We start from the raw sequence: 23,550 nt of genomic DNA on the forward strand, positions 1-23,550 counted from the left end.
CAAATGTGTTTGCCACGGAAGGCCTTCCTGCTGGTGGACGGCTTGGCAGAATGTGGAGAGGGTGCCGCCTGCTGTAGTGTCTCATTTGGAGTTGGCTGCTGGTTGCCATGAGAGGCCTACAAATCTGAGGTGGCCCTAGTAGCCATCTGGAGTGCCCTCACCGCTCTTTCTCTCTCCTGTGATGCCATGTTGAAATAGCAACAGCCTAGGTGGCATTTTGGAGTGGGTTGAAGGGCTGAACTGAATGGGCCAGGTGGGCAGGAGAATGTGTTTAATGCGTTTCTTCTTCTTCTTGTCACTTCAGCTCAAAATATGAAGAGGACAGAAGGTGAGTGGAGCTCTTGAATTTGGCTGCCAGAGTTGCTGTCTTCGGTCCAGCTGGTATTCTTATGATCAGAGGAAGGGGAGGTCTCTGCTGTGTCTAGACTTTTTGGCTTGACTTTTTCTGCTCTGGCTTAGTCACCACGTATATTTTATATATTTATATACACATACATATACACATGTACATATGCGTATGTTTGTATGATTTTACCTCTAGAATTTGGGCCTTCCGTTTTGATTGTGGGAAGAGACATGGCCTAGAAATACAGGTGCTAACAGTTAGGGTTCTAGTGGATTGGAGGTTCACAAATGTGGCTAGGAATAGAGCAGCTTTTGGTACTCTTGGCTAACTGGCCCTTTATTTGAGGGTGGTCTTCAAGCCTTGTTTCTCACAGGGAGTTTTTGTTGCTGAGAATGGATTGGTCCATATGCCCATTTCCCATTTGGGGTCAGTGAGGCAACTGTGGAAGGAGTTGGGGGTGCGCACACATGTTTTCCTCCTCAAGGGCAGAGTCAGGCCAGGATTATTCTGCCCCATCGTGGGCACTTCTGGCATAGTGCATGCATCGCTGTTGTCAGGGGTTGAGGGACCACTAAGAGCTTCCCTCCCTGGAAGGATGGGGCAGATGAGTCTGTGCCTGTCGCCCTCAGAGAAGAAAAGGAATGGGCTGCCCTCTGTTTTGGGAGTCTTGCTGCAGGGTGGCACCATGTCTCACTCTGAATTTGGGCCTCAGGCTGGCTAGACTGGTGGTGCAACTGCTACCTCCTTCTGTTCCTCTTCCCTCGCCCAGTTCTCCCATGAGCTTTGCCCTGAACACCTACATGAGCCATGCCGGCATCCGCCCGCGGGAGTCTCGCCCGGTCAGCGTTGTGGAGAAGTCCCAGGAGAAGGACAAGTGGCTGCCCTTCTTCCCCAAGACCAAGAAGGTGTGTGTGTATGTGATGGGGGTGAGATGTGGCAGGGTGTGTGGCCTCTGGCCTTGCCTGGTGTGTGTGCCTCTCCTCACTGTCCTCCTTTTCCTCCTCCTCTTCCTCTTCCTCCTCTCCTGGCTCAACAGAGCAGCAGCACCAAGAAAGACAAGGAGGCCCTGGCAGAGGACAAGAAGCGTAACCCTATCCTCAAGTACATTGGGAAGCCCAAAAGCTCCTCTCAGAGCAGTGAGTCTGGGGCTGGTGGGGCTGGTGCTCTGGGTGCATTCATGGCACTGACTCCTTTGTTCCCTTTGGAAGGGGGAGGACCTGGGATCTTCATTCCTCATGTGGGGTATTGGGTGGGTTCTGCCAGGCTCCCCTCCTTTGATGGTATTTCTTTCCCTTTGATATCGCTTGTGTGGTCTCCCATTGGTGCTGTGCCAGCTTGATTTTGACATTCCATTTTGTTTTTCTTTTCAGCATTTCATGTCCCTTTGTCCCCTGTTGAAGGTAAAAACAAAACCTCTCCCACCCATCCTACCCATAGCCTTTTTTCCTCCTCTTCCTCCTCTTCCTCTTGCCGTTGCTTATTTGATCCAAAGAAGGTGTTAGGTTCCAGGGCTGCTGTTTCAGAGGAAGGCCATGGGCCCTTGTGCCACTGCCAAAGGCCTTGCGCTTGCTTTCTCCAGCATTTGTTTACCATTCAAGTCCAGGATTTTCTGCCTTGGCAAACAGTTGCCCTGTTATCTGCGTCTGCTGTGCTACTTCTCCAAAAATATCCTTGGGTCCCTTAGTGGTAATAAATGGGTGACGTTCCTTTCTAGTCTGGCTGCTGTTCTCACCTCAGTTCCCCAGCAAAGAGCCTGGGAAGAGACATGCCCTGAAGCTGACACAAACGCTCCTCTCCTCGGCTCTGTCATCCCAGTAAACATCCAAACACCCCTCAGCACAACGGAGAGGTCTTCCTCACTCCTACTTCTACTCTTCCTCCTGCTGCCTCTGTTTAGATGCGCTTTCTTGATGTCATGCCATTTTTGAGAACATGCTTCCTCTCTGATGTTTCCCTCCTGTTTCATTCTGTTTGGTTTCTGGAGGCTCACAGACTCAGGGCATTCTGTGGAAGCTGTAAGAGGCTGCAGCTTGAAGGTGATGGTCATGGGGAGGGTTCAGTCAGGGTTTCTCAGGCCTTGAGGGATCCACAGTCCTTCTGCCCCCGACCGCAGACCCTGGGTTAGTGGGAGACTGGCGCAAGGGAGGGAGGAGGCAAACGGAGCCCCTTTACCTCTCTCCACTTGCTTGCGGAGAAGCTTTGGCAAAAGAATCATGATCAGCTCTGCTGCGGCTCCCAAAGTGACAGGCCAGGAACATTAGGCCAGGGCTCTGAGAAGCCACTTCCTTCTTTTCAGCATTCCCCAGGATTCCAGGGGATTTGGGGCCGTGTAGTCTTAAAAAGCAGCTTCTTCCAAGCTCTGTCCTCAGGCCCTCTATGAGGATACAGCCTGGTTCTTCCCGGAGGCCCTGTGGCTGTTGAGCCCCCAGCAGAGAGAACAGGAGGCTGGCTAACAGCTTGCTTTCTCTCCCTTCCTTGGAGCAGTTAAGCCAGGCAACGTGAGGAATATCATCCAGCACTTTGAGAACAACCAGCATTATGACTCTCAGGAGCCAGACCTCCAGCGCCTCTCCACCGGGAGCTTCCCTGAAGACCTCCTGGAGGCAGAAAGGTAGGAGGCAAGAGTTGGGCTGAGCCAGGCTGGGCCAGGGATGGCCGACTAGGAGCCTGCGGGTGGGCAGGTTTGGAGGGAGAATTCGAGGCACATCAAACATCCTCTCTTCCAGGCTTTGGTGTTTAATTTGTCCCCATTGCGGCTGTTCCATTAGTTCTTCCCGTCTTTTGCTCTCCGGATGTTTTATGTTTCATCTCCCAGAAGCCCCAACCAGCAAGGCCAAGGCCAGGGATTCTGGGAGTTGAAGTCCAAGACTGCGCCACAGGGAGGCCTGAAAGAGTGTGCAAACCCAGCAGCAGTGTCTTTAGGAGGTGGGACCCCTCTGGGATCCCTAGGACTCACCTCTCCTTCCTTTTTCCTCCTTCCCTGCCTGGCCCCGTCTGATCCCATGGCTTCAGTTCCAGGTCCGAGGTCAAGCTTGGCCGGTCAGAGAGCCTGAAGGGCCGAGAGGAGCTCAAACGGCTGCGGAAGGCTGATAATGTGCCCCGATCCCGGAGCGATGTGGACATGGACGCAGCTGCAGAGGCCACCCGCCTCCACCAGTCGGCCTCCTCATCGGCCTCAAGTCTCTCCGCCAGGTAGGGACATTTTTAAAAATCATACTTACGTTAAAAAGAAAACATTGATAGGCAACATCTATCCAAGAAGACAGAAATCTAATCTTACATCTTCCAGTGCTTCACTTTAATTTGTTTAATCTTCATAGGAAACATCATCAAAAGTCGTGTCTGTTTAATTGCTAAACTAAATGTCCGCCAGTTCTCAGACTGGTGAAAAAAGCATGCAAATTTTAACACGTTCATTGTATTGATCCTTCCACTGCCTTACCCAGTTGCAGACTCCTCTCTCTGCTGGGTGTGGGAGTCCCTGTTGGAACTGTTTATGGCATGCAACACTCTTGTGTTCTGAAACCATGTTCTGAAATTGGTGGCAGAAAAGCCATTTTAGTGGCCATTCAGTTCATGTCCAGCCTTTTTGTTATCATGGGCTCCCCTCCGCTTGTCCAGAATTGTGGAGCCATCTGTGTGTGGATGAGTGTATACAAGCATGCATACCAGTTCTGTTTTCCTTATCCTGTCCTGTCAGACTGGATGCCTGGGAGGAAGAGATGCTGAACAGAGGTGGTATGGCTGACCTTCTAATGCCCTTCTTGTTCCTCCAGGTCCCTGGAAAATCCCACCCCTCCCTACACTCCCAAAATGGGGCGCAGGTGAGCTTCTTGTTGTTTTGGGGGCATGGGGACACTTTCCCATGGGCGATGGGGAGCTTGCTCTTTGCTCAGCCACATGGCTAGAAGCTCAGAATGACGGCCCTGAAGCTGCAGCACCCCTGTGATCCCACATCTGTGCGGGCAACCCTTTGTGGTCCTGTTTGGGACTTCAGGATGGGGTGGCTCTGAAACTTAGCATGTTAAGACCCTCCAGTTTCCTCTGATGTGTGATAGAGGCTTTGGCTCCAGCCATCCTGCCTTGCCCAGAGAGAACTTCCGTCCCTCTTGGAAAATGGAGTAAATAGATGGAGCTCGAAAGAGCTTCTTTTGCACACCTCGAACTCATAGTACCCTAGCAATAAGCAAGGAAAGGAACTTTTGCAAGCTGTGAGTATAAGGTATGGTAGAGAATCTGTGTGCACCTAATGAAAAAACCCATAGTATTTCCACACAGGTCCAGGCACTTGTAAATTGTTTAGTGTTTTGAACGCCAAAAAAACCCATCCATTTCTCCATTAGAAGTCCCTACTTCTCCTGGAACCACATGAACCCTTGAAGGCCAGAGACCTGCAGGCATCCTCTGAGGGGGCTTGCATGGAGGATCCCCTTGGTAGATTCCCTTCTGGTATCTTGCCCTCTTTGCACCTACAGGAGCATTGAGTCCCCCAACCTGGGCTTCAGCACAGACGTCTTCCTCCCCAACCTGCTGGAGGATGAACTGGGTCTGCTCTCGGACCTGGAGCTGGAGCCGGACGCACAGAACTGGCAGCATACGGTTGGCAAGGAGGTCGTGGCATCTCTGCCGCAGCGAGAGGTGGACCGCCAGGAAGTCATCAATGGTGAGCGAGGCTTCTGTTGCTGTGTGGAGAAGCATGGACTGTTCTTGGTGTCCTGGTAGGAGGATGGACAGGTGGGGACAGCTTTCCCTTGCTAAAGCTGCAAAAGGGGAGATTCCAGGTTAAATCTCTGCAGGGCAAAGTAGAGGAAAACCCAGCCCTTTGGGGGGTCACCATCCAGTTCCTGATGTTTCCCAGAGAGCCATCTCCCCTTCCTCAAGATGGCCTCATTGGGTGTTCCAGCAGCTTTTAAAGGGGATATTTCCCCTTTCTCAAAGGCTGGAGTGTTTTCTTAGCCGCATCCTTTCCAGAGACTACTGGCCCCTTTTGGAGACATACCCCTGCCTAGTGAATGGGGCTGCATCTGCCTGGTAAAGCAGCGGATCTTCCCTCTCCCTTTTTGCCCAGAGCTCTTTGTGACAGAGGCTTCCCACCTGCGGATCCTGCGCGTTCTGGACGTCCTCTTCTACCAGCGCATGAAGAAGGAGAATCTCCTCTCCCGGGAGGAACTGGCCCTGCTCTTCCCAAATCTCCCAGAGGTCATAGAGATCCACAGTAAGTCTCCTTCCCTCACTGGGAGCTGGGAGAGATGTGGTGAGACAGAGTTTTAAAATACCCTAGCAAATACTCCAAATTCTTCGAAGGCACCAGATCTTTGTGTAATCTTGGATGCTAAACAAAGTCAGCCCTGGTTATTGCTTGGGTGGAAGATGGACCTCTCACCCTCCACTCTATCAACTCCCTCAGAGAATGGTGGACTCTCCTTTGGGGTTTTTGAAACAGAGGCGTGAAGCTGAGTGAGGATGATGGGCAGCTTTGTACTGGAGGGCACACAGTTGTGGCTGGGCTGACCTTTCATTCTTTCCCTGTCCTGCTCTCCCTCGCTACCCTCCACCTTGGACACTTCCCTCCTTCAGATTCTCTGTCAGAAGCAATGAAGAAGCTCCGAGAGGAAGGCCCGATCATCAAAGAAATCGGGGACCTCATGCTCTCTCGGGTAACCCTCTGGGGGGGCTTATGGGGGAGTAGTTAGGCCTTTCATCTGACTTCTTGAGGGCCCCAAGATTAATCTAGCTGTTCTCCCTCTTCCGCTTATCCCAGTTTGATGGAGCTGCTTGTGAGGAGATCCAGCAAGTGGCTGCTGACTTCTGCGCTTTCCAGTCGGCAGCCCTGGAGTTGATCAAGACTAAGAAGCGGAAGGAAGCACGGTTCCAACTCTTCATGCAGGTGGGCTGCAGTGGGGGAACCTGCCCTGTTTTCATCTGGGGCTGGGGGCCAGAGTAAGGCCAGGTGGTTCCCCTTGGCTGATGTGTGTCGGAGTATGATCAGAGTGCTGGGAAGGTGCATTTCAGAGGAGGCCCCATTGCCCCATGTCCCAATGCCTCATGAAATTAGGCCAGTGGGTTTGCATAGCAGGGCTATCTCTGCAGCAACGCCTTGACTGTGGAGCTCTCTGCCCAAGAAAGTTAGCTTGGACCTACCTTCTAAAACCTTCTGGTGGGAAGCGAAAACAGTGCTGTTCCATGTAGCAGTCAGTGTTTTAAAGCTGGACTCTAGGGTTGTTTTTGGGCTGATTGTCTTTCTCCCTCTCTCCCTCTGCCTTGCCAGGAGGCTGAGAGCAACCCGCAGTGCCGCCGGCTTCAGCTGAAAGACCTCATCATCTCGGAGATGCAGCGCTTGACCAAGTATCCGCTGCTGCTGGAGAACATCATCAAACACACCCAGGGTATGTCTGCTTGAGGATGTTTTCCAAGATAACTCTCCTGCCCTCTCCCACCACCTTTCCTGGCCTTTGCAGGTTGTGGGCCAGGCCTACATTTGCCATTCCAAGGTCTCAGCAGCCTTCTGCCCATATCTTTGTGTCCTCAGACTCTGCCTTGGAGCACAGGAAGCTGTGCCGGGCCAGAGATCAGTGCCGCCAGATCCTCAGGTATGTGAACGAGGCGGTGAAGCGGGCGGAGAACCAGCATCGCCTGGAGGCTTACCAGAAGCGCCTGGACACAACCTCTTTGGAGAGGACCAGCAACCCCCTGGCAGCTGAGTTCAAGGTAGGGCCAGCCTTCCCTCAGACTTTCCTTCACCCGCTGCCTGGGCCGCTTCTGCCCTGATTGCATGCCCTTTCCTCTTGAAAATGCTTCTTTTTCTGCTTTCTCTGATCAGAATCTTGACCTCCGAAGCCGGCGCATGATCCACGAGGGACTCCTGAGTTGGCGCATCAGCAAAGACAAGACTGTCGGTCTGTAACCGATGCCTGGAACTGGGTTTGCGGGTGGGAACACCCTCTCTTGCTTTAATTGTGCTTTTCTATCAATCCTAATAAAGTGATCTGCTGGGGAAACAATCGATTTGAAATACAGCAAAATCAAACAGTGATTTGAACATTAAACTGCATTCAGCCATTTGAACATCAAAGTGTGCAGTGATATCTGTAATAATAAAAGAGAATGGCTGTAGGCTTGTCTGTGACAGTCATGGCTCATACTGGATGCTTCAAAATTCAGCTGATGCACACAACTGCAATCTAAATGTTGCCCCTTGGCCCCCCCCCCCAAATTTTTTGGATGCCTTTGAGGGGTCAGTCACTTGAAGCAGCTCAACAACAGGGATGCTCACTGAGTCCTTTCCCTCCCTCCCTCCTTTCTTTCCTTCTTCCCATTTTCTCCATCCAGCAGATCTGCACGTCCTGCTTCTGGAGGATCTCCTGGTGCTCCTCCAGCGACAGGATGAGAAGCTGGTCCTGAAGTGCCACAGCAAGATGACACTGGGCTCCTCGGACACCAAGCAGACCTTCAGCCCTGTCCTCAAGCTCAACTCAGTCCTCATCCGCTCTGTAGCCACAGGTAAGTGGAGCCTGGCCCTCTCCATGGACTATGCACCTGGTCCTCCATCTTGTGTTGTCCAGCAGCCCTCTTGCCCAGCTCCGAGCAAAGCAGAGCCCCAACCCTGGCTTCGCTTCACTTAGTGTGACAGGTTAGAAGATGTTCCTCTGCATCACCTTATGAGCAAAAGGAACACCAGGTTGTGTTTTTACTGTGATGGAAATGCTTCTATCCAAACAACGTTACTCAATGTCTGCCCTTGACTCTGGGAATGCCCTCCCTAGGGAGGCCAGAACGGCCCTGTCCTTGCTCTCCTTCCCTCGGCAGGCAAAAACTTTTAGTTCTTAATATGTTTTAAATGTGTTTTTGGAACTGCTTTTAACTTGTGTTTTAAACGTGGTTTTTTAAATGAAAGGCTAATTTAATTGCGTTTTAACTTTTTTATTAATGGCTCTTTAGCTTTACTGTGTTTTTCAGTGGTTGTGAGCCACCTTGAGCACTGATGTGGGAGCAAAGCAAGATGTAATGGGGAGGGGAATATGCTCTCCCACACACCCAGGGTACAAATCCTGCATGCGGGAGATGCATGAAATCCTTCCCTGGTCAGTCTATAGAGCTTCAAGGCTGTGAGCTGGAAGGGCTGGTTGCCTTGTGCTTCCCTCACCCCCTTTGCCCTTCCTTCTCCCAACAGATAAGCGAGCGCTCTTCATCATCTGCACTTCTGAACTGGGGCCTCAGATCTATGAGCTGGTCGCCTCAACGTCGTCGGAGAAGAACACGTAAGGTTTTAATGTACAGAGGCAGTGGGGAAAGAGTGGGAGTGGAGAAGTGCAATACAGTGTCTAGAAAGTAGGAGCTGAGGAATAATTAGGAGGGGGTGTTCCTGAGGAGGGCTGTGGAATTCCCTTCCAGGCCTTTTTAGAGAGCATCTCCCTCTTTGCCTGGCAGGTGGATGAAGCTTCTGGACGAGGCTGTGAAGAATGCCACACGGAACGCCACTCTGCCCTCTAAGCGCCACTCCCAGGAGGTGCCTCTGCCCCAGGCAGCCCCATCTGGGTGAGGAAGAAACTCCCAATGCTCTCCTACCCCAAGTGAAGAGGATGGCATGGCGGAGAGGAGGAGGGACTCTTGTGCAGAGGAGGGTGGCTCAGGAGGTGCCCCTAAGCCTAGTGTATCCGAGCCAACGGGCCTCTGTTGGGGCAGGGGACTGGGGACATTTATACAGCCAGGGTTCAGGATTAGACAGATTTTACAAGAGGGAGAAGGATGGGAATTACAATAATGACAGTGGCAGCATAGCTATCAGGTGTAGTAGCTGATGGCTTCTCTGAATTGCTGGGCACAAATAGCACTGGAGGGTATTGCTTCTATGCTAGAGGTGGTGGGGTTGAGGGTGACACTTCCTGAAGGCATCATTGCTGTGGATAGCAAGCAGTTGGCATGCTCAATGGTCCAGCTTCCTCTTCCTCTTTCCTTCCTCCCTCCTTCAGTCTGGTGCTCCAGGATGCTGACATCTCCTCGAACCTGACCCAGGACAGCTGCGCCTCCAGCCAAGATGCAGAAGAGGAGGAGGAGGAACAGGAGCCGGAGCCGGAGGTGGAGGAGGAGGAAGAAGAAGCCACAGCGGGAGGTTCAGGTGAACAGGCTGATCCAAGGCCTTGCAAAGGTGCAAGGCATTCTGGGAATACCCCTTCTGCCCTGCACGAGAGAAGGGAAGAGGAGGGGAAGGGAAGACCCTCACCCCTGCCAGCTTCCCTCCTAGGATACCCTGCAGTTCCCCCCAATCTGGAAATATTAGAAAGGGGTGGTTGGAGGATGGTACCTCTGGTTCTATGACGTTTTCTTCGCCAATTGCTCCACAGATGAGACCCCAGTGGATGTCCTTCTTGAGGAGAGGCATCCTGTCCCAGCGGAGGTGATAGGCAGCGAGGAAGAAGAGGAGAAGGAGGAAGAAGAAGAGGAGGAGAAGGAAGAAGAGGAAGGCCAGCCATCTGCTGCCTCCGCACTGCTCCCCATGGAGGTGGAGGAGCTTCCTCTGGGGGAGAGGCTGGAGCCCGACCGGCCCTTGCAGCTGCCTCCTCACGAGCCCCCTGCCTTTTTGGAGAGCCTGGCTGAGTCGGCCCTGGAAGACGGTGAGGCTCCCTGCTGGCTTTCTCTCGGGGGATCTCTTCCAGAGTTCCGATTCTCCTGTGGCCTTGGTATCCCTGCTGGAGCCTGGACTGCTTCTGCCTTAGGCTGAAGGGAGAGGGCAGCCCTTGCTGGGTTGGGGGCCTGTACCTGAGGAGAACCGCCAAGGGTCCTCTCTCTGTGGCGATGGCTTTGGAAAGTGGCAGCAGATCCGGCACCTCTGTGAATTTTCTCCTCATTTCTCCTTTTCCTTGGAGGGAAGGAGGGACGGATGGGAATGACAGAGGCCTGTGCTTGGCGTGCATTCTTGCACGGTGAGTGAAGGAGAGAAGAGAGAAAGAAAGGAGAATGTTGCTGGAGGACGCTTTTACAGGGCCCACGTTCATAACCCATGCTCTTGTTCTTGGTCTTCCTCATGCTGCTCTTCTTCCTCTTGCAGTGGAAACCCTTCGCCACCTGCTGTTGTGCAGCTCCCTCCCCTACCGGGACACTGATGAAGACGTCACCCCCACCCCCTCCGTGGTTGGCACCCATCCACACTGGGACTCTGCACTGGCCAGCCAGGATTCAGGGAGCCAGGAGGAGCCGCCGGAGCCCACAGAGAGCAGCAGTCCCTTGGAGTTTGCAGGACACTCGCCGGTGGAATCGGAGGGCCTCCAGACTGGAACGGAGGCAGGCCCCCCCGAGAGCCCAGGCATGGAGGAAAAGGAGGAAGAGGAAGAGGAAGAGGAGGGGAAGGGTCTGGTGGAAGAGCCTTGCGGGGTCCAGAGCGAGGCAGGGACGCCCCTTGCCCCGGAGCCCACCCAAGAGGCTGAGGGCCATGGCAGCTACAAAGTGGTGCGGAAAGGTAAGGTTGCTGCCCGTCCTGGTCAGGCTGGTCTAGGTCTTGGCAGAGATTGTTCTCCTCTGTGAAATGAGGGTGCAGTTGAGGTTCTCCCTGAGAGTTGATTGGGTTGGGTTTATATGCTGCCTTTGCTTCACTCCTGGGACTCAAAACAGCTTACACGAGGTGAAAAGAGGTGTAGCTAAAAGTCATGGTTAAGGGACTACATCTCTTTTTAGGAGCCTGCCTGTAGCTTGAGGTCTTCTGGGGAGGTCCTTCTCTCTATCCCACCTCTATCTTAAGGACGTTGGTTAGGACATAGGAAAGACTGGGGGGGAGATAAACTTCTGGCTGCAAACTGGCCCCCTTCTCCCTGGCTATTCTGAAGCTGCAAAGGAGGCAAAGCACTTAAGATGGAAAAAGAGGGCCTGGTGGGAGTGGTTTTGAACCCAGGACTGCGAACTCCAGTTTCCCTTTACTCTTTGGTCTCTCCTGGTTGGGCTTAGCTTCTCATCCCCTCTTGAGTCTCAGGGATTTTGATTGTAATTTGCATGCAGGAAGTCCATGCCTTCTCTCTGATTTCTCTTTCTGCCCTTCAACTCCTGCCCTCTTTGGATGCTTTCTCTGGGTGTTTTAATTTGGGGTTTTGATCATGGTAACTTTCTCTGTTTCTCTTTCTCTCTCTCCCTCACCCCCACTATGTCCCTATCCTTCTTGGTGTTTCTGGCACAGCCGAGGTGGTGGAGGGGACTAGCGCTGCTTTGCCCTTGCCAGAGAGCAGCTGGGCAGGAACTGATGCTGGAGACGCAGATAATACAGATGGTAAAGGAAAAGACATTGCCACCCATTTGTTTCCCCTCAAGGATCATAAAAGGCTTCCAAGGTGGGGGTGACTGTCATTGTCTCATAAGAGAAGCCATCCCTACCCCTGGCCCTATACATTGCCAGAGGGCATCCCTCCAGCCCCCTCAGGGCAGAGTCCACCCCAAAGAAGGGCAGAGGGGCAGCTGTCCTGGATCTCTTCTGTGGGTGGCTCCCCTCCCCTGGCTTTAAACCGCTATAAACGTGTGAGTTGGTGGGTCCTTTTCCCAAATCAGAGCCTCTCCTCCCCCATTTGCCCAATGAATAGAGCACTTTGTTCAGTAGCTAAACAATGAAAAACAATTATGAATGGAGAAGTTTTTTGCCTTTAGATTAGCATGCTTTACAACTACGTAACTTTTACTTACTTGCTGGTGTTCCTTTATGGTTTGGTGAATGAAGAGGAGGGGAATTTGGGGACAACATAAAGACATTCAAAACCTCCCAATTTTTCTCCTTCTATGCTGCTTATAGACTTAAAATGTACAGCCGACAACATCTTCAGTGGCTGTTCCGGGAAGTCACTTGTTTTGTGGAGGGAATCCCATATGTGTGTGTATGTGGTGTTGAGGATGTGGTGTTGAGGATGCCTTTGAAGGGCTGGGTTGAGGGTTATCCTGCAAAGCCAGTAGTGCTGGGGAGAGAGTGTCCTGTCTTCCCTGCCTCCCTGGGCTGAGCGAGGAAGATATTAGCCCTCCTCCTTCCAAGTCCTGATCCCATGGGCCTTCTTCTTCCTCCACTAGGAAACTGCTTCTACCTGAGCATGCCAGTTGGCTTGGAAGTGTCCCACACTGACGACACTGGGAGCACTGGTCCTGTGGAGACGTCCAATGCCTCCTGCCAAGCCAAGAGCTCCCCTGCCACCAGGCCATCACCTGGCCCCCAGGGACCCTCCAAGGAAAGCTCAGCCGCATGGCCCAAGCCCCCCGAAGGCCCAGCACTTTCTGACCTCTCCCCTTCCAGCCAAGCAATCCTGGATGTGGATGTGATCTTCCGGACGATAGAGCAGCTGACTGTGAAGCTGACCAGGCTAAAGGTGAGGAGGGATGGAGGGCTTGTAGGCAGGCAGAGGGTTCTGAGGTGCTTCTTCCATCCCACTCTGGCTCCTCTTCCGAAAGCATCATGGGTCTCTTTGCACCTGATTCCCTAGCGAAGGAATAGGAGGGTGGCTGATGGGTGGGAAGAATCAGATGGTGGCAGCTGTGGAGGGCATGGAGCTGGCAGAGGATGTGTGTATTGGGCATGAGGGATGCCAGTGGAGGCAGAGCCATCCTAGGTTTTCTCGGGAAAGCAGCCATTCAGTTTTGAAAAACCAATCCATTTTTCAAATTTGGGTTTAATAGCTTAGCTGTTAGAGAAAACAGAAGGTAAACTGGCACATAGGTCTATCCTAACCCAGATTCTCATCAAAAATAGAGACCTAGAGAAATGACTCCCTGCCCAGAGGACTGAGTGGGCCCAGGAGCAGCTGTGGGATGGGAAGGCTGGTGAGGAAAAAGAGAGCGAACATGGCCCAGGGCAGGAGATACTGTAGTGGGAATGGATATTCAGGAGCCAGGGGCTGGGGAGTCCTCTTCCTTTGTGAGCCTTGGTGTCTGTCTGCAGACAAGGAATGCACTGCATTGCAGGCAGTGAGCTGCCCTTTCTGCTCCCCCGAAAGCCCCCTGCTTTTGTTCTCCTCCAAGGCTCAGTTGACATTTTGCTGCCTTTAGCCAGGAAGCCCCCACCAGCCCTGCTTCCCTGCTTCTCAGAGCTCCCTTCTCTTCTACCCTCCTTCCTCCTTGGCACCTTCCCTTTGTAGGAGTTGGAAATGGCCCACCAGCAGCTGCTACGGTTGCTAAGTGGGAGGGCTGCCATGGACACAGCACCTGTGGGAAATACACTGCTCAGGCCCAGCCGGACATCACCCGACGGCCACCCAGAGTCCAGAGCAAGTGGCGACCCTGCGTCCTCTTCGCCCTCCTTGGTGGCAGCTGAGTCCAGTAAGTATCTCCTGTTGGTCTGGGCAGTGCCATCATCTCAGCTCTGCTGCTGCCTGCCTCCAACCCTTTCCTCCTCTCTCTCTCTCTCTCTCTCTCTCTCTCACCTTGTCCCCTAGGCCAAGCCTCCCTTTCAGAAGAGAGCCTCCAAGAAGTGACTCTTTAGGGAGGGAGAGGGGGTGCTTCTGCTTAGAAAAGAAGACCCTTCAGGGCCCCCCACGAGGCTTTCTGTCAGCCTTTGTGGCCAGTTGGTTCGGACTGAGGAAGAAGGAAGCCCAAATTGCAAGAGATGGGAAACCGAGGCAGAGGAAGAGGGGAAACTGTTCACCCACCCAGCGGCCGCCCTTTCTTTCTTTGGAAAGCACACCTTGGCTTACATCACTGTTCTAGAACTGGAATCTGGAGCTCTTGCTGCCAGGGGATTTCCCAGAGGCCCTCCGGCTGCCTACCGAACGCTTTGGTTTTTGCTTTAAGTGCAGAGGCACCTCCCTGCCCACCTGCATGTCTCTTCCACTTTGGGGGTGAGGCTTTCCTGGCACAACCCTCAGGCTGAACCAGGGACACACGGAGCCACCCGTGCTGTCCAGCCGAGTCGCTTTCCCTCTGGACGCGGCGGCAGTGGGATGCTGGAATCCCCCGTACAATGAATTGCACTTTTCCTTTGGTTTTTCTCCATGCCAAGACAGATGCCACTTGGAGCAACCCGGCTGCTTCCAGACCACCTCCTCTGATATAAATATGTATGTATGTGCATTGAGTGGTTGTAAATATGATAGACGGTTATTGTTGTTGTTGTTGTTTTAATTTGCCTTCATACCCTGGCTGATGACAAGAAAACCCAAAAGGCCGTGACCACTGTCGCTGTAGCCTGGTGGGGCCAGGATGAGCCTGGGCCAGCAGCCCTCTGGCTGTTCCTTTTGGTGTGGGGCCACGCAAAAGGCTGGCTTTGCTCAAGCAGCAGCAAGAGGAATTGGCCAGCCCACTCCTCAGTCTCTCAGGTTCCTCTCGGTGTCTTCCATGCCAGCCTTCAGGGTGGGGAATGGCCCAGCAGTGGGTCGACTCGTGGTGGCACCAAACAAGCTCCCAAGTCAGGTGGCACTGGGAAGGGGCCAGTAATCACTCAGGCGCCTGAGACAATCTGCCCTCTCTCAACCCATCTCTGGAGGTTCCTCTGCAGGCTCAGGCCTCGGATGGAAGTCAGCGAGAGCCACCCACCCTGGCCTCCCCTGGAGGAAGGCCCCAAGGGCCCTGCTCCCCTCGCTCTCAGGATCCCCGTTTGGGTCGAGAGCCATCCTCAGCCAGGCTGGCTTCAAGCAGCGAGTCTGACCCCAGGGATTCACCCACATGCTGCATCAGGTGTATGAACCATACAAGAGTATATATAGATATAAATATATATATATATATAAATGGATGCCAGACTCTTTGCTGTTCAATTAGCTGAAAGCCAAGTTTATTTTCTTCCTGTCAATGGTAAAGATTTTTTTTTAAAGAAAAACGGAAAAGTAAACTATCCTTCATGCTCCTGTCTGGCGCGTCTCTCTCCTTTGTTCTAAACCAAACAGCCCCCTCTCATCACTTCTTGTTGGAGCCACTTGTGGCGAGGATGCACAGTTGGCATTTGGAGCATCTGGGCCTTTCCTCACCCTCCTTTAACCTCCTTCCCAAGTGCAGTGGGGAGGCTGAGAATGCGCCAGCCAATGGTTAGGATTTAGGACCAGGATTTCTAACCTTCCAGGTACTTTTGGTAAGTGGCCACTTTGAGAAGGTCTGTGGGAGTCCTGGTCAAGGTCTCGCATTGAGGAGGGCCTCTTTCTGTTGCTCTGGTGCAGAGAGCCACATGGCCAAGCCAAGGAAGAACTTGCAGGGAGGCAGGGTCCCTCTCTGTTCTTCCCTGTCTGCCAGCCTGGAGGGGCCTTCCTGCACCAGGAGGGGCTGGTTCCCCTCTGCGTTTGTGGGGAAGGTCCCTGGGCTGGCTGGCATGGCCTTGGGCACACCTGCCCTGCCAGAATCTGGGCAGGCAGAGGACTCTTTTTTCGGTTGTTGTGGAGAAAAGGCCAAAAGGGGAGGCCTTGAGTTCTACTGACTGGGGGCAAACTTTGTGTATCTGGCAAATGGAGGCGGTGGGGTGGGGGGTTGTTTACCAAAGGGACAGAGCAAGCATGTTACTAAAATGGGGGCTCCCATGTTACTGTGGGAAATGTGTGTGACGCTGACGTCCAGCAGAGAGAAACTTAGATTTCCAACTCTGTGCTCAGTGGGCTCTTGCTCAACAGCCTCCTTGCTTCCGCCTGCCCTCACCTGAGAGCCCCAGAACCAGGAGGGGTCCCAAGAACTATCGTGTCCAAGCTCTGGACTCTCACCCACTTTGCTGCCCACAAAGCACCCCTGCACCCGACTTTTGCCGAATGAATGCCAAACCCGCTGCCTCGGCAATGGTGCAGCCTCTTGTTTATTTCTGCCTCCCTTGAATCTGGGGAAGGCTGGGTTCCTCCTGCTGAGGTAGGGATGGTGCTGCAGGGTGGAGGGAGGCTGGGTTTTGGGATGGGGCTGCCTATTCGTGGTGCCCATCTATGTGGCTGCTGCTGCCGCCTCCTCTTCCATAGCCTTGGTGGCCTTGGGGAGGGGGTCCCGCACCATCATCAGCTCCTGGATCCTGGCATAGATCTTGCTGTCTGCAGGGTAGTTGTTTTTCTGAAATGGCCAAAGCAGAGAAAGGTGAGGGGCAGGGGAAGCAGCAACACTGCCCTTACCAGTTGCTGCAGCCCCAACATCCGGGCCAAGATCTGCTCTGGGCTCTGCCAGGCACCAAGAATACAGCAGCACCACGGCACCTCTTTTCTCTCATGTTTTCTTCCTCCTCCGTGCCCCACTATGGCTCTGTCTTTGGCATGCATTCCTGTTGCCAAGATTTGGGGTTTCCGACTTTCCCTCCCTCTTGAGCACCTTAGAAAAACCTCTAATTCCTTTGTTAGGGACTGACTAATAAACCAGGACTGAGACCCGGGCTTCTCCCTCATGATTTGAGCACAGACTCTCTTTATTCCCATTAAGGAACCGAGGGCTCTTCCAAAACACAAAGGGGCAGTTCCATTGATCAGGACACTTTTTCTCTTGGCCTTGTTTTGTTTCCAGGGTCCCACTCCATTTTTCCTTCTCCGTTAGGGCCACTGTCTGAAGTCCTTCTACCCCAACCCCTAGAAGGGGAACAAGAGTGGTTCCTGCCCCAAGTCCACCCTGAGCTCACCCCCAGAGACAGCCGCAGGAGGCCCGTGGGTCCCTTGCCCCCAGGGGCCACACGAGAGATCTGCTGCTCCACTGCAACCAGGAAGCCCTTCAGACCGTTCTCACTGATCTGGTTACCTAGGAGGAAGAGGAGGAGGAGGAGGAGGAAGAGATGACAGCTATGGCCTCCTTCATCTCAGGCTTGGCCCATTGAGACAGCTGTGGTTTCCATTTTCAGCCTTTGCATCCTGCCTTGGGAATCCAAGAGGAGCTGCTTGGGCTTCTCAGGGCTACTCAAGAGTGGGTGGCTTGTGAGAGACCAAAGCAGGCAGGCAGAAGAGGCTGGGGCAGGCTGCCAGGGGGAAAGGGATTTCTGGGTAGCAGGTGCCCCAAGGCAGGATCACCGCAAGGTGGCTGAGACTTACGAATGAGGTTTAGGTAGATGAGGACACGATTGCCAGGAAGAAAGACTTTCCCATCTCGGTGTTCTGCTTGCTCCAGAAGTGGGTTCACAATCTCAGTGGGTTCCACTACCTGCCATCAGGAGGGGAACACTATGGTGGTGGCCATGCGCAAGTGTGTGAGAGACACTGGGGTGAGGGGGATGCATTAACAATGGTCCCGCATCCTGGAGGCAGTAGGGCGAGGCCAGGCATGACAGAATACTTTCTCCCAGAGGTTCAAGAGAAGGATCCCTGCTTTGGCTCTGACATCAGGTTGCTTCTCAAGAGGGCAAGGGAGGTGGTGGGAGGACTTGTCTTTGCAAGGGCTGGGTATCTGCCAGGTGTTGGTGCCCCCCACCCAGAGCCCCAGGATTGCATGGGAAGGGCCTCAGAGCAACTGCGATTATGAAGAGATGGAAGCCTCTTCCCCCTTTTGCTCGATAGTGAAGGAAAAAGAAGGGAGGGAGAATATCTTTCCCAGAGAAGCCAGGCCAAGCCCATGGCTGGCCTGGGAGACTCTTGGGGGACGCTACGTCTGTCCCTGTTGCCTTGAGACTTTCAGGACGTCCACCTGGGCAATGCCCAAGGAGAGCCAGGCTGCCCGCCTCTGTCCCGATTCCTGCCCTTAGGGGACTCCTCTTTCAGAGGTGGGCTGGAAAGGGATCTGGCAGTGGAGTGAGGAGAGAAGCCTGACCTCCACTTCCAAGACTTGGGCCCGCTTGTCTTTGGTGCTGGACTTGGTTCCTTTGCCGCGAAGGGATTTCGGTTCAGCAGCAGGAGCAGCTGTGGGAGGAGAGAATTGGAGTGACTTTGTCGCTAATCCTGGCGGCAGATGCATTTTGGCTGAAGGGAGAGGAAGAGCAGTCTCCCACCCTCGCTGTGAGCAGACCTTTCTTGGCTTGCTTGGCCTCCTTGGCTTCTTCCTTCTTGGCCTGGGCACCGCTGGAGGCCAACACAACTGCTCCTCCGCTCACCTGGCTCTTTTCCTTCTCCTTCTCCTCCTTCTCCCTTTTAGCCAGTTCCTGGGGTGGAGGGAGAGCAGAGCATTTGGCTGTGTGTGTGAGGTTTGCTATCTCTGCCATTTTGGGCCAGTGCTGCCTAGGTGTGCACACAGTTCATACCTAACCATTGCAATGCCACCTCTGCCTCAAAAGCCTCTTTCCCTTATGGCTTTTAAAGCAGAGTCCCACCCTAACCAACTAAGGCAGGTGTTTCTTTGCAAATGGGGAGCCATCCCAGGGAAGACCCTGCCTCTTCTAGCTGTTATACTTCTGCCTCTTCGTCCTCCTCACCTTCTCCTTCTTTTTGTTGATGGTTTTTGTGGTCTTGGTCGTCTGCAGCTTGTCAATGGTGGTGTTGCTGACATGGCTGGTGGGACGCTCAGTTTTCAACTCGAAGTGTCGCTGGGGCTGGAGAGAAAGGAAAAAGCTCGGAAGGGAGGAGGCTGTCGGCAATCGGGGACTCTGTGGGATTTCACAGACACCTGGGCTGGGCTGGGCTGGGCTGTCCTGGCAATTGTGGGCTGACCATTTCAGCCCCTGGTAGGATTGATGTCCAAGCAACCAGCTGACCTGAAGCAGAAGAGGCCAAAGAAAAGGGAGCTGGGGGGCAATTTGTTCTTGGGTCTGAGGGGTAGGGGCCTACCTTCAAAAGGCCCTTTGTGTCCTCACAGGGTCAGCACATCCTTGTTATTCTCTGGCTGGTAGGCAATGCTGTTCTCTTGTGACAGCCTTGCCCTTCAGGGAGTGTAGGGTAGGGTATGGGACGCTTCTTCTCCCATGCCAGCCTCCCCCTTACCAGGCGGCCTCGCTCTTGGCACTCCTTCTCCAGCAGCAGCCGCCTTCTCTCTACCACCTCCATGTGTGTGAGGGCAAAGGGGCCGAGCACCTGTAGGACAAACAGAGGAGGGAGGCAGAAAGTGGGTCCTCAAGGAGAGACCTACTCTCTCCCAGCTGCTCCCCATGCCCTCACTCATGTCAACCCTTCATTTCATTGCGGTGAGGGTGGACTCGATCAGACCCAGCCATAGGAGGGCCCTCCACCCCGAGGGAACCCTAGGCCCAACGGCAGACTCCACCGGGGCCCCCTGGCCTCAGCCAGACTGACCTCTGCAAGCTTCAGGGCCCCCTCATCTCCGATTTGGTTGTTCGCCAGTGACAAGGAGAGCAACGAGCGGTTGAGGCGCAGGCCCTGGAGTGGAGGAACCAGAAGGACATGGCAGGAGAAGGAGGGTGTGGGTCGGCAGCTGTCCCTCTGTCCGCCCGTGGGGAGACACACCCAGGGGTTCTGAGATGGCCTCATCCTCACAGCTTCCTGCCCTAGCCCCTTGCCCCAAATCTTGAGCAGAAGCATGTTGGGGAGTGGCCATGCACCCCAATGGGATGAATCCCCCACCACTGGCTATGCTGGCCAATGAGAGCAACAGTACTCTGGCTCAAGCCCTCATGCCTAAGAAGGGACACACTAGCCAGTCACTACTTCTACCTGGAAGGACTCAGGTAGAGTCCTCAGGAACATCTGACTGCCAGATAGCTGCTGGTCAGTGCAAAACCCATGAGGCATGGCCTCAAGATCAGTCACCAGCCACCTGATACTGAGCAGCATCTCTTATCCCACCCTTCACACTCTCTCCATTTGTTCAGTCCCAATACTGCTCCAGCCCCCCAAAATCTATTCTCCTTCCTCCCCAAACCACCCCTTGCTTTGCAGCTTGTCCTGCGACCAGTATTCTGGTCTCTCCAGTTTGGTTTTGGCTTCTGGGTTGGAGGAGAAGGTGGAGGGAGTGCCCACTTCCATCCCTGCCCAGGACTCACGTTGGCAATGTGGGTGGCCCCCACATTCGTGATGTGGTTGCAGCTGAGGTTGATGGAGGCGAGGGTCTTGTTGGAGCTCTTAAGGGAGGAGAGTGCCTGGCCGATCAGGAAGGCTGCTTCGTCGTCGATGTCGTTGTTCCGCAGGGAGAGGTGAGCCAAGCTGGGCAGGATGGCAGAGAAGAGGCACATAAGTCTGGTTCTCAGCAACAGCAGCGGCGGCGGCAGGCAAGTGAACTACCTTCCCACTGTCCTGGTGTGGCAGGGACAGTCCCAATTAGTCCTCTGCTGTTCCACTTTTCCACCTTCTTTTAAAAGATCCCATTTCTCTTCCCCCTTTACTTCATTTGCTGCAATCTGAGTTTCAAGTGCAAAAAGAATTTGGACTCAGTTGTCTCAATGGTGGGTGAGAGGAGAGAAGAGAAGGGGACAGAGTCTTGCCTTTCCCAGCCAGTTCAGGCAAAAGCAATCCCAGTTTTTCACCTGTGACATGCTGGGGGATATGAAGGGAGTGGTGAATGGGAGCGAAATCCCCAGGCCCAAACCGGAGGAGGACCTGGCTGGGCCAGGAGGGTTGGCAGCCTGAGCCGCCAGAGGTAAGCCAGACCCCCTTCCTGCGGCTGTTCCATCCCTGGCCCCCCAACTCCTTCGCCCGTCCTCACGTGGTTTCCTCAGAGATCAGCTTGTAGAACGATCGCTCAGGCAGTGGGTTGCCTTCCAAAGCCAGGGTCCTGCAGCAACAAAGAGAGAAGATGAGGATGATATGGGCAGGGACCCCCCCCCCTCTCTTGTCTGACTCTCTTTGCCTGCCCACCAGTACTCCCCTAAGTCCATTTGCCCCCTTGAAAAACGCCCCTTGGGTATCTTCTTTAAAAAAACAAAAACCAGACACCATTCTTCGTCTGTGACAGGTGAAAAACTGGGATTGGAGCCAGTCAGAAAATGGCCATTCATCCCAGGGGCCACTGGGTAGCCCTGCCAGCCTGAAGGCCCCCCAAAGCCCAGTCCCTGTCCTTGCTCAGTCTCAGAGCCAGTGAGGGAGTACATTGTGTCCTTGCTCCAGGGGGCAAAAGGGGCTGACCCCCAACCCCTGGAAGGGGACCCTTTGGACTGCTGCCCACAAAGACAGCACCCCTCATCCTGCCAGTGTCTTGGGATACAGGGCCTGCCTTGTCTGGCACATGGCAGAAGGACCCCCGCCACCACTGCCCTCCCTGCAGGCGGCTTACTTGAGGGTGGTGCAGTTTGGCAAGATGGAGAGCAGAGTGGTGAAGGTGAGGTCTGTCAGGCCGACCTTCCAGAGGCTGAAAGCAGAACAGAGGCTGAGGAAGAAAAGGAGCAGCAAAACTCCTTGCGCCTGGAAATCTAGCACACAGCGCACCCCTGGAGCAGCAGAAGCCTTGCTGCATCTGCAGAGTGCTCAGCCCTTCAGTCCCCAGCCACTCACTCACCGAAGGGCCTGGAGGTGGCTGAGAGCCGGAAGGCATTTGGCCAGGACCGCCAGCATCTTTTCCTCAATCTTCCAACCTGGAGGGTGAGTAGAGATGGGGTGAGCGTGGGGTGGGCATGGAGGGGGGTCAGCCTGTCCATCCAAGGCCTGGCAGTGTGGGGCGAGGAGGGGTCTATGTGGGATGGGGTACTTGGTCTGACTCACTCCGGATGAAGATTTCCCGGGTGCTCTTGGGGTCCTCGTGCTCCAGCTCCACCTGGATGCTGGGGCGGAAGTAGGCATACTTGCTCTGGATCTGGGCCAGCGTGGTGGAGCCCTCCTTCTCGGCTTGTGGGTCGGGCTCCTCTGCCAAGGCAGACAACGCTCACCGTCACAACCCCCAGCAATGCCAGCGAAGGGGGTCTTGAGAGGGAAGTGCCATTGCCATGCCCACATGGCCCCCCATCTCTTGCTGTGCCCGGGGCCCTTGCAGCTAGAGTGGTCCCTGGCAGATGGGCATTTCTCCACAGCTGAAATGGCTGGCAGGCTTTGAGTGTCAACCCCAGTTACACCACCATAATCTGTTGCAAGCCATTACTTTGAAAGGCCAAAGGGTCAGTCCAGTATGAGTCCCCTGACTGGTGTGTGTGCACCCTCTTACACACCTAAACACACCCAGTAGTGTCTTCCGCTCTCCCTCCAGGGCTACTCACCGACTGCGGTGGTGCCGTGGGTGTGCGACCTGATCACAACCTTCGGGATCTCTTGGAACCCGGCTCGGGTGCAGAGCTCCACAAAGTCCTGCTCCAGGAACCCTGTGCACTGGTACTCCTCTGGGAAAAGGAGCAAAGAACGGTGCAATGGTTGAACCCAGAACCCAGATCCCAGCCCACAGGGAGACAGAGGAGCAGTGGCGCTCACACTGTGCTCCTCTGGGCATTTGGGGCTCCAGCTCCCAGACCCCCCTGACCATTGGCCACATTTTAACTGGAGTCTAAAATGTGAGAGGAGCAAAGACTGGGAAGCACTGGGCTACAGCAGGCTGTGGGGAGCCCTGAGTTCGAATCCACCCTTCTGCTGTGGACTCCCCCGGCTGGCCTTGCAGGGTCGTTGTGAGGCTGAAGGGGCCACCTGGCACCCTCACCTTCCCCGTGCTCTGCCTTTTTGGCGGCGTTCCTGGCCTCCTCCTCCAAGGCCGCATTCTTGTCTCTGGCGCCCCGTTCGCTCTTCTTCCCCATGGTGTTGCCAATGCCACTGCTTCTTCACTCCGGATCCTGCAGGCACAAAGCAGAGCTGTTTTAGGGTGAGCGGATGGGGATTTGGAGTACGGTGGGGTGGGGGGCCTCCTCTTGCAGAAGGAGGATTGGCCAGGATTAGGGAAAGCAGGGCTTTTTCAAACGACATATCCCAGAATCCCCCAGGAGCCACACTGAGGGCCAAGCCAGCTGCGGCATTCTGGGACTGTTCCTCCCCAAAGGCTGCTTTTGCAAAACTCTGGATATTACATCGGGGGGGGGGGTCTGAGATGGGGGGAAATAGGTGGGTCTCCCTTGGCTTTGAGGTCTTCCACTGTTTAGGTCAGCAGAGCAAGGATTGGGGGGGGGGATGCCAAAGAGGGTCCCTGGAGCTCTTGCAGCGCTCCCCAAAAAGGACCAGAGGGGGTTCCTCTGGTGGGCAGTGGAGACCCCCAGGAGCAGGAGGCCTCCCTATAGAGGACTGCAGAATATTGGGAAAGGGGGCAGGAAGAGAAATGGGGGTCCCCAAATTGTTGTGGGGTGCAAGGTTGGTTCCATTCTGTGGGGCAATATGAGGAGGGGGCAACGAGGGAAATAAAGGGGACCCCCCCCCCATCTACCCGAGCCAGGCTTGGCTGGGCTGTGTAGGCCGCGGTCGCCTTGGCAACGCGGGACTCTCGGGGGCGGGGCTGCAGGCCGCGCGTCGCAATTAGGGGGCGCCAGAGGCAGAGCACAGCCGCCTCCGCCATTGATTGGCATCACTGTCATTGAGGAGGATCAAGAGAGCTCTGAC

The 23,550-nt window shown here is 54.4% G+C and overlaps 2 protein-coding genes across 14 annotated transcripts in view; one reads left to right on the forward strand and one right to left on the reverse strand.

The window, feature by feature from the left end:
• Positions 1 to 15,143, forward strand: part of ARHGEF11 (Rho guanine nucleotide exchange factor 11) — a 37,497-nt gene extending 22,354 nt beyond the window's left edge. For 5 of the 11 annotated variants that reach the window (XM_089483023.1, XM_089483026.1, XM_089483032.1 and 2 more), the window contains 24 exons: positions 305 to 328; positions 1,116 to 1,251; positions 1,383 to 1,482; positions 1,717 to 1,746; positions 2,831 to 2,957; positions 3,359 to 3,538; positions 4,123 to 4,170; positions 4,822 to 5,009; positions 5,415 to 5,561; positions 5,924 to 6,003; positions 6,108 to 6,233; positions 6,615 to 6,732; positions 6,876 to 7,054; positions 7,167 to 7,242; positions 7,676 to 7,846; positions 8,517 to 8,604; positions 8,774 to 8,881; positions 9,316 to 9,461; positions 9,688 to 9,957; positions 10,392 to 10,799; positions 11,508 to 11,597; positions 12,380 to 12,672; positions 13,438 to 13,618; positions 13,735 to 15,143. In XM_089483023.1, coding sequence (XP_089339149.1) covers positions 305 to 328; positions 1,116 to 1,251; positions 1,383 to 1,482; positions 1,717 to 1,746; positions 2,831 to 2,957; positions 3,359 to 3,538; positions 4,123 to 4,170; positions 4,822 to 5,009; positions 5,415 to 5,561; positions 5,924 to 6,003; positions 6,108 to 6,233; positions 6,615 to 6,732; positions 6,876 to 7,054; positions 7,167 to 7,242; positions 7,676 to 7,846; positions 8,517 to 8,604; positions 8,774 to 8,881; positions 9,316 to 9,461; positions 9,688 to 9,957; positions 10,392 to 10,799; positions 11,508 to 11,597; positions 12,380 to 12,672; positions 13,438 to 13,618; positions 13,735 to 13,781 — 3,361 coding nt within the window. In that variant the 3' untranslated portion in view covers positions 13,782 to 15,143. The remainder of the gene's footprint in view (positions 1 to 304; positions 329 to 1,115; positions 1,252 to 1,382; positions 1,483 to 1,716; positions 1,747 to 2,830; positions 2,958 to 3,358; positions 3,539 to 4,122; positions 4,171 to 4,821; positions 5,010 to 5,414; positions 5,562 to 5,923; positions 6,004 to 6,107; positions 6,234 to 6,614; positions 6,733 to 6,875; positions 7,055 to 7,166; positions 7,243 to 7,675; positions 7,847 to 8,516; positions 8,605 to 8,773; positions 8,882 to 9,315; positions 9,462 to 9,687; positions 9,958 to 10,391; positions 10,800 to 11,507; positions 11,598 to 12,379; positions 12,673 to 13,437; positions 13,619 to 13,734) is intronic. The other 6 variants (XM_089483024.1, XM_089483028.1, XM_089483025.1 and 3 more) reach the window with 5 other exon arrangements.
• LRRC71 (leucine rich repeat containing 71) lies at positions 15,024 to 23,483 on the reverse strand. 3 transcript variants are annotated; one of them, XM_089483037.1, is made up of 16 exons: positions 23,378 to 23,483; positions 22,667 to 22,796; positions 22,236 to 22,355; positions 21,748 to 21,888; positions 21,545 to 21,620; positions 21,323 to 21,397; positions 20,756 to 20,824; positions 20,097 to 20,256; positions 19,390 to 19,473; positions 19,081 to 19,170; positions 18,576 to 18,692; positions 18,173 to 18,305; positions 17,978 to 18,066; positions 17,266 to 17,374; positions 16,863 to 16,978; positions 15,024 to 16,309 (listed from the first exon to the last, which is right to left on the reverse strand). In XM_089483037.1, exons 2-16 carry the CDS (start codon positions 22,758 to 22,760, stop codon positions 16,187 to 16,189), a joined length of 1,596 nt encoding a protein of 531 aa, XP_089339163.1. In that variant the 5' UTR covers positions 22,761 to 22,796; positions 23,378 to 23,483; the 3' UTR covers positions 15,024 to 16,186. The 3 variants fall into 3 exon arrangements, with proteins under 3 accessions (XP_089339163.1, XP_089339160.1, XP_089339161.1); XM_089483034.1 differs by having other exon boundaries at positions 21,323 to 21,415; XM_089483035.1 differs by lacking the exon at positions 23,378 to 23,483 and having other exon boundaries at positions 21,323 to 21,415; positions 22,667 to 22,858.
• Between the last annotated feature and the right edge of the window lie 67 nt (positions 23,484 to 23,550).

Source organism: Sceloporus occidentalis, unplaced genomic scaffold (genome assembly GCF_023333645.1).
Source record: "Sceloporus occidentalis isolate IW3139 unplaced genomic scaffold, rSceOcc1.0.p SCAF_20, whole genome shotgun sequence".
Lineage (NCBI taxonomy): Eukaryota > Metazoa > Chordata > Lepidosauria > Squamata > Phrynosomatidae > Sceloporus > Sceloporus occidentalis.

Excerpts from the sequence above, each read along its gene's own strand:
- LRRC71 (XM_089483034.1), bottom strand. The coding sequence starts at position 22,760 with ATGGGGAAGAAGAGCGAACGGGGCGCCAGAGACAAGAATGCGGCCTTG. Across the intron at positions 20,257-20,755 it reads CTGATCTCTGAGGAAACCAC|CTTGGCTCACCTCTCCCTGC; the intron begins GTGAGGACGGGC and ends CATCCTGCCCAG. Across the intron at positions 19,474-20,096 it reads GGGCCACCCACATTGCCAAC|GGCCTGCGCCTCAACCGCTC; the intron begins GTGAGTCCTGGG and ends CCTCCACTCCAG.